This window comes from Cupressus sempervirens, chromosome 1 (genome assembly GCF_028749045.1).
Source record: "Cupressus sempervirens isolate cs-2001-9-10 chromosome 1, ASM2874904v1, whole genome shotgun sequence".
Lineage (NCBI taxonomy): Eukaryota > Viridiplantae > Streptophyta > Pinopsida > Cupressales > Cupressaceae > Cupressus > Cupressus sempervirens.
Window position 1 is genome coordinate 8,604,249 of NC_143118.1, and position 9,510 is coordinate 8,613,758.

General features: G+C 31.6%; 1 protein-coding gene across 1 annotated transcript; it reads right to left on the reverse strand.

Moving 5' to 3' along the window:
- Window positions 1-369: 369 nt before the first annotated feature.
- On the reverse strand, window positions 370-1,985 carry LOC149575884 (uncharacterized). The gene is made up of 2 exons (XM_089815155.1): window positions 1,795-1,985; window positions 370-943 (listed from the first exon to the last, which is right to left on the reverse strand). Exons 1-2 carry the CDS (start codon window positions 1,868-1,870, stop codon window positions 438-440), a joined length of 582 nt encoding a protein of 193 aa, XP_089671281.1. The 5' UTR covers window positions 1,871-1,985; the 3' UTR covers window positions 370-437.
- Between the last annotated feature and the right edge of the window lie 7,525 nt (window positions 1,986-9,510).

A 9,510-nucleotide genomic window follows, 5' to 3' on the forward strand; every position in this document is an offset into this window, starting at 1 on the left:
ATGGTAATCTCTGAAACATTTGACATTTCCAAGACTGTGTGGGTCATGTCCTATGTATTCGTACGTTCGCTCGCATTAAAAATCGAGAAGCCTCTAAATATTCCAATGGAAACATGTCACCATGAATAGTTTATTGTAGATCGTTAAAGTTTGATTACTTTTGTATATCAAAGATTAGATTAAATTTTAGGAGAAGAAAATGCAGCAACACCATTAACTATTTGAAACTTGTTTAATCGATGTTTAGAGGAGAACCCTTTGCAATAGTTCCATGGCAGGAACTAATAATAAACTTGTGAAACTAATACTAGAACCTATACAAGACCAAAAATCTACACTATCTTTGTTAAAAAAACCTTACTCATAAAAAACTAAGCAAAACCACGCATGGTAAATCCCTTTATTTTTTGTAAGTGGCCAATCATGCACAACAAATGTTACAATTCATCGACCATCAGAACACGAAGCAGGCCATAGGAATAATAAGCTTCATCGCACAACTCATTATAATTCCAGTCCCACCCATAGTCGTGTAAACTGAAGTCCCCCTCCATCTCCATACACTCTCCACTCCACATATTCAAAGCCGTCTGAGTCTCAACCTCCATAGTATTGATTTGTGATGCTTCTACAGCAGATGAAGAACACGAGGAGGGAGGATCGGCCGCGGGATTCGAAACCGAGACCTGTGAATCAGCAGTAGAAGAGGTGTATGGGTGGTGGAAATTGAGCTTAGCCTTTTTGCCTCTAATCCGCCATGCAGCGGCGTCGTAGGCGCGCGCAGCTTCTTCCGCCGTGTCGAAAGTACCCAGCCATACTCTCGCCCGCACCGTTGGATCTCTGATCTCTGCCGCCCATTTACCCCACGGCCTCTGCCTTATTCCGATGTACACATACTTCTTCTTCCTCTTCTCCTTCCTCAATTTCTTCTCCTTGCCTCTACCTACAATTGTCATCATACGTCCATTAACTCAAAATATCATGATATTGCTATTATAATTCAATAATAATAAGAGTTATGAATCACAAAGATCTACTGTTTAAGAAAGTGAATGGTAAATTTAATCATTTAGTTAATGTTCATAAGGTGAAACATGGAGCCTTTCCACTCAAACATGTTTAAGTATGAAATTTTCTTAAGGTTAAGCTCACTTAGTTTGCTATTCCAATCTATATTTTCACAGAAGTCAGCTATTTATGAGAAAAGATTCTAAACTAAATCATTCATCGCATCTAGGTGATAGTCACATGAGTGAAGCATTAGAGCTTCCCAAAAGGTCACCCATCATGCATCAACTCAAGCACACTTAACAAGGGAGTTTCCTCAAGGTTAATCTCACTTAACTTGCCACCCTAATCCGCTTAGCTTGAGAGTGGATGGTAAACCTAACCAATCATTACATTTAGATAATATACACATAAGCAAAACATTGAGCCTTCCAAGGAAGTCACATACCCCAATACTACTCCAACTCAGGCATGTCTAATCATGGAGTTTTTCCAACATTAAACCCACTTAACTTACTCTATCAATTCACTTTTCATACATAATGGCTCACAAGAACCCATCATATATGAGAATGAATGATAAACTAAACCACTCTGAAATATTTAGTCTTTCTGAAATATTATCCCTCCTAATACTACTTCAACTCAAACACATTGAACCATAACTTTTTCCCAAAACAAAACCTACTTAATATCTTATTTTATCTCATCAAAGTATTTCCAAGCACACACCCATTTCAACATTCAACAAATTCAATCACGGCCATGAAATGTACAGAGACATACTTGGGAAATGAAACTCTGGTGCGAGTGAAGAGCAATGGGATTCGTCCTTGTGACATCCTGCCATGATGGGATTCATTGTTAGAGTTTCTCAAACTTACTCTGCCATAACAAAGGATTTATGTACTTGTTGATCCTCTGCAAGTGTTGTTAACATTTTGAGCCTGCACCAAGTGGGCAAGTGGATATGAAGATCTCTGGTTCGTGGATTGTAGACCACAGAAATCTGTGATGTGTAATTCTCTGCTAGTGGAAGGTTTTCATTTAGTGGGCTGATCTCTTCTCTCACAGTCTCCATCAAGTGACTCGGAGTGAGGGGAAAAAACAAAAGAATTTGGTTAACTTGAAGAATATTCAACGTTGATTAATGCTATACTATGACACCAGTGGGAGGAAGTCGGTGGAATGTTCCATCGCCAAGTTGCTCTAAATTCAAAATAATGTCTCTTCCTTATCCTCCAACTGAACAGCCCGCTCAATACCAGGTGGTCCAAACATTATAAAATTGACCACCTAGAGCTTGTGCATCAAACATTAAGGATCACAACTAACAATCTATGGCCACCATTTGTGTAACACAAAATTTATTGGATGGTTTGTGAGATTCGCAGATGCAAATGGACAAATATATATTTATATTTACTTGAGGGAAGCATGATCATGGTGGGAATCGCATCATCAAACAATAGTGCTATTGCCACATACTGAAATCTCTACCAATGTATCCTTCCTCTCAAATAAGAAATGGGTCTTTGAAATTTTTATTTAAATAAGTTAATGTTTTTATATTTTTTTAAGAGTTGAGATATCAATCGATTAATATCTATTCTTATTCAATTTGTCTAGGGCTCATTCATTTACTATGATTAGAAGTCTGAATCTTATTGAATGATATAATAAAAGAATAGGGTGCATCTATCACTATTTCAGTTTATCATATCTTATTATTTGAATCTTGACGAAGAGCATACCATCACAATTTCAGTCTCATTCCATTTATCATATTTCACAAATTTGAACCATGACAAATGTTATAATAAAACATATCATCACAATTTCGGTTTCATTTCATTTATCATTTCTGAGAGATTTGAATCTTGGTGAATGCTATAATAGAAAGGCCTACCATCAAAATTTGGGTTTCATTCCATTTACTATTTTTCAGAGATTTGAACCTTAATGAATGTTGTAATATCACAATTTCAATCTCAGACCAGTTATTATTTCTTAGAGATTTGAACGTGGATAATGCTATAATAAAATAATAGAATTCATAGTATCACAATTTCAATCTCAATCCATTTATATATCTCATTAATTTAAACTTTGATGAATGCTATAATAGAGTAATATACCATCATAACTCTAGATTTGAACCCACACCAACATGATAAAAGAAGAATATACTATCACAATTATGTCTTATTCTGAAGTTTGATCATTCATAAATATTATAATAGAACAAATTACGATTATTTTCATCAATTATACTTTGACTACTTGAATTACAAATCTTTTAATAATCAAGTATCATATTTTGCCTCGCCATTTTTTTGAAGAATTCTTCAACCACGTGAAATTTAATAGTGGCACAAATCTTGGATGAAATCTGCAGGGGCGTGCTACATGTCATTTGTGCGTGTGTAGATCTTTTCATATATATTTTGAACTTTATTGACGTGGGAGATATTAATCTTCTTTTTTAGAAGTTGTTGTTCTATTATTGTTTTACTCTTTGTCGATCAGAAGATAATATTTTGTTAAAGACAATAAACAATTGAATACATTCCATAAAAGTGTGCACTTGCTAGTAAGGTGGGAAAGTAGGCGTGCTTTACAGTATTAGAATTGTCTATTGTAACAAACTAAAGTGGCTAAAGATAAGTCACTTCTGGGTTTTCCATGCAATTTGCCAACCGAGAATCTGGCATGCAAACATATGCAATTTATATCTTTTAAAATATTCTATTTAAAAGTTTCATCGTATCATAGTTTGGCATAGTGGAGAACAGATGTATGTACCTTTCCTTTTTTTTTTCTAATTTGAAGATATTATACTACTTTGTTTTTATACTAAAATAAAATCATGTTGTTGCTTCTACAACATGCTTTATTTAGTTTCGGAGAAAATAAGGAATCCTTCTCTTCGAATGCCCATTTGCAGTTTTGAAAAGTGTTATTTATTGTAGTGGTTATGAGTATATATTTTGAAAAAAAATAGTTGAGTTTGTAAATGGTTGAAGTAATGTATGTTAAAGTTGTAAGTATATTTTATACGATTTTTACGATATTTTATTTTTAAAATATTTTAAAATTTAGATTTAAAAATGAGATTTTATATCTAGTTAATAATCTTTTTTTTCATGTAATTAAGTAAATTTATAAGTTTTATAAAAAATCAAAATTACTATGTTCTTAAATCTTGATAGAGAATCAAATCCACCATGTAATTACGTAGTAACCTTATTTATTTACCATCAACCCTCTTGCGTAGATAAATTTTCATTGATTTTTTAGTTCCCTCTATAGTTCTGCAATTACATAGTTGTCCTTCACTCCCACTCCAAATGCTAAAATTCAAATTACTAATTGGTTCCAAATTATGCTTGCATCCCTACCCCTAAACTATGTTTGTTATTCTTACCATATAACCAAGACTAAAAGCAAATTTTATGAATTGCATCCTTATTTGCAACCTCCTCTTTGTACTATGGAGCTTCTCATCCTCTTTTTAAAAAAAAAATTACACCCCTCCTCTCCCGCCACCACTACAAAAGTATACAATCCTAGTTAGGTGGAAAATTCAACTTCATTTATAATTCCAGAAAAATTGCATGCTTATTTGACTTCTATGAGCCCATGGTGTTTACACTTTAGAAATATTTATTTGAAATTTGCACGCACTCTTCCATGTCTCACTAAATTGGCTCATTTACTCACAAATTGCTTAATTTCCTCAAATCTCAACAATGCATAGAAGTGAACTTTTCAATTATATGCACAATCCAAATATCTATTGACCAAAGATTGCTTCAACCCCTCAAATCTCAACAATGCATAAAAGGGAAATTTTTGAGTACAACATGACCCAAATATCTATTGACCAATGAATGGTTAGAGGACATGACCACATGCCTTTTATAATTATTAATACGTAGAATCAAGTGAACATATTAAAGTAAAATCATTTTCTTCCAAATTGGCAACTATATCTTGGCTTTTGGATACCGTACATGATTAATATCAACCATAGATTCCTTTAATTTATCATCACATTTGTTAAATTATTTCTCATGATATTTGTCTTAATAAGTACATGTATAGGATTTGTAACTCGTGAACCTCTTTCATGAGAGGTCTTGGGATCAAATCTACTTGAGATTAATACATAATAATAATTAATTACAACAAATAATAATAATAATTAATCTAGGCTTTGACCCATTACCAATCAAAATAAAAACTGCATGTAAGAGATTTTGTATTACAAAAAAATAATTAGTCCAATACAAAATAATACATGTAGATGTACATTAGCATCATGTATACATTTATTGTAACTTGCAAGAGTAATTATATATATAATCTACCTAATAAGAGAAACCCACATAGGTGCAAGGATTTGCATCAAATAATTGATTGCATATAGAGATTATCCTTGTAGGAGCCATGCAATGGACATATGTCAAATTCTAATTTATAGAACACAAAAACTCTATTGTAGGAAGATTTTTATCATGCAAGTTCTATATGTGCCATTAAATAAAATTGATTAGACGATAAGGTCTAATTTTTTTTTTATGTAGTAAGTCTCAATGTGACGGAATAAAAATGGATAGATTATTTATATATAATAAGTACAAACCAAAGTATAATAAATTTCATACATACATATATACATCCATAATGTTGGGAAATAATCTGTGCATATTAAAGTTATTTTTCTTTATCTTGTTACTTGTAGGAATATTCTTAAGGAATCCTTATAAGCTCTTTGTTTTATTTGAGCTCTCGTATGTGTGAGCATAAATCATTTTATTCAAAATATGTGAAAAGTTAGAATTCCTTCTTGTGAAGATAGTGACACTTTGCACATACATGGGATGATAGATAACATACTTAGACTAGGGAATTACATTGGTAACTCCACTCTCACCCCAATATATTTGAGTTCTATCTCCCATTTGTTTCTCTCTCTCTCTCTCTCTCTCTCTCTCTCTCACACACACACACACACACACACACACACACACACACACGTACATGTGTATATATATTTACATGTGTGTGTGTGTATATATATATACATGTACATACATACATACATACATACATACATACATATATATATATATATATATACACACATACATATATATATATATACATACATGTACATATATATATATACATGTACATGTATGTATATATATACATGTACATGTACATGTATATATATATATACATGTACATGTATATATATACATACATGTACATGTACATGTATATATATACATACATGTACATGTACATGTATATATATATATATATATATATAATATGTACATATATGTACATATATATGTGTGTGTGTGTGTACATACATATATATATACATATATATATATATATATATATATATATATATATATATATATATATGTACATATCTATATGTACATATATTTGTGTGTGTGTGTATACACACATAGATACATACATACATATATAGATGTATATGTATACATACATACATACATATATATAGACACACACACACACATACATATACATGTATATACATATGTATATAGATATATGTATACACACACACACACATATATATATGTATATATACATATATGTGTATGTGTGTGTGTGTGTGTGTGTGTATGTCATCTTCATAATTTTGGATATTTTTTCTTTGCTATCATTCCTTTAAAATCTTGTGTCTCTTTGGCTCTTAGTGTCCTTTCTCTTGGTTTTTGTTTCTTAATTATTTTATTTCTAATTATTTTTATTTATTTTTCTTTCATTGTACCTTTGGGCTTTATGTCATCTTCATTTTCTTGTTCTTCTTTTCCTCCCTTACATCTCTTGTATCTCCTTGGTTCTAAGTGTCCTTGCTCTTGATTTTGGTTTCTCAATCTAATGGTTAGATTTACTTTAAAATAATTTATTACTAATTATTTTTTTATTAATTCTCCTTGTCATTTTTCTTTCATTATATCAAATCATGTTTTGTACTAATTCTAGCATAAAAAACTTTACATGTTGCCTTCTATGTCCAATATCCTTCTTGTGTAGCTCCCATTCAAGTGTGTATGCATTCCTATATTCACATTATAGAACATTATTTCTCTTAGTTTTAATTAATATGGGCACTTAATTTTAGGTGAGATATTTTTTATTATTTAATTCAATAGAACTTATATCTTGTGCACATATGAGACCTATTTATTTTGATAGGCAATGGACTAAAGCCTAGACTATTTATTATTTATTGAGATTGTGTTAAGCTTAAGTAGATTCAAACCCAAGACTTCCCAGATGAGAGGCTCACAATTTACCCTTGTATTGTAGGCTCTTGTTTATATAAGACCTATTTTATCATGATTATATTTTATACATTCTATTTATCACACATTTATTTTTTACATGCTTTGAACATCCTCGTGTGCATATTGACACCTGATTCAAATTTGAACTCTTATTGGCTAATAAAAGGCAGTATGAGATGTAAAGTGAGACACGCCTTAAGTTACAGAGGAAGGAAAATTTTAAATAATAGAGAGGTCGCTTGATTATAGGAAAGACTCCAACATTGTGTTGCCCCCATTTGAGTTTTGTGCCCTAGAAAGGCAAGGTAAGATATAAATACAAGGTTATCTTCCTCATTTTTGGATCCATTCATTCATCAACATCTTAATGAGATATAAGAAATCAAATATTCAAGGTGTCCTCAAGCATATTCAATCAATTCATCTCATCATTATGGAAATCCTAGGAATCATTATTAAAGTGTGTCCTTTGTGATGTCTCTTTAGGTCTTTATAGAGTCATGTTATTGTAATGATCCTATTTTGAAGCACTTTTGTCATCACGATATATGACACTTAGCAAGCCTCTACTACTAATAGAATACTTTATTTTCTTTCAAGAAATTTTAATTAAATTTAGAATTAAATTTTAAACAATGATATGAATAAGGAAAACCTCTTTCTTACAATATTTTTCTTATTTTTTTTGTAAGTGATAGGTGACGAAGTTTTAGATTCATCTAGATATAAAGTGGGGATCTCATAATAGAGGGTGGGTCTAGCTCCCCCTTACTCTCTAGGTTTCCCCTTATAGGAAATTAAAGCCAAATTTTGGAAAGCAAGTTAGTATTTGTATTAGCTTCTCAAATCTAGTTACAAAATTTTCTTATCATTCATCTATTTCCTTTGCATATAGAAAACCTTTTTTTTCTCCTCATTATAATTCTATATCTTGCATTTCCTCATTCTATTTGCATAATAAATAATCCATATAGTAGATGAAATCCCTTTCACTCGTTTAACACTTGGGTCCTCTTAAGCCTAGTTGGGTAGTCTTCCTTTCTAATGTAATACAAAATGTAGGTTCAATATTTATAGTTTGAGTATCCATCCTAGTGACTACCCATTGCACTCATTCTCTTTCACCCCACTAATATTCTTCAACCTATACTATTCAAGGGTTATAAATTTTTTAACACTCACCATTGAAGATACTTTTGAGGAATAAAAGTAAAGGAATTGTGTGTTTCCATAACTATCAAAGTCTATAGAACCAACTAGTAGAAGTATTGATGTGACCAATTATGTGATGGTTATCATTGATGTCAAAGGATAAAGAAGAACATCAATCAATATAGAGGCATGATCAGTGAAGCATAAGAAGTACACATGTGTAGCTCTGGTTCACATGGACAAATGAATAACTGAGAAGGAGAGCCAAGTACAAGGTAGAAAAAAGGGGTAGCCTTACTTAGAAAAAAATAAGGCTAAGAATGATTGACTATGAAGATAGTAATCAAGAAAGAAGACAAGTTGGTATGACTAACCAGTGCAAGGAAGGGATAAAATATGCTCGTGGAATGGATGAAAAAAAGACAACCACATCACAAAGTAGGTAGATCGTACCTAACAAAGCATTTAATAGGAATGGTGCAGTTACATCAAGGATAGATGAAATAATTCAAATTTAAATTCTTTCTAGCAAAAAAAGCCATCAAAGTCATATAACATATGTGAATTCCATTTGTATATGGTACACATGACATTACTGGCACAAGACAAAGATAAGAGTACAAGCTAGACATAGGCTTGAGAATTCAAAATTTGAATTCACAAATTAAGGTTTTGTAGAAGAGCCTATAAAGACCATATAAAAAGAATTTTATCTCAAGGTAAAATGTTAGATTATAGAGTGAATAGAAAAAGTGCCATAAAGTTGAGCTAAGTGTTATATCAAGGAGAGAAGGGTGACATTAAGAAGTTAAGGATATAGCATAAAATATAGTGTGTTGAGGAGAAGCCAATGATCTCGATCAACACAAGTGATACAGTGTATAGTAGCCACCAGATTCAAGCATATAAGTGACTGTGTTTGTTCAAATTGAAGAGTCAATGGAGAGAAGAGAAAAGTTTCAGACAAGTCCAAGGAGCATCAAAGAGATGTATATGCAAGCCAAGT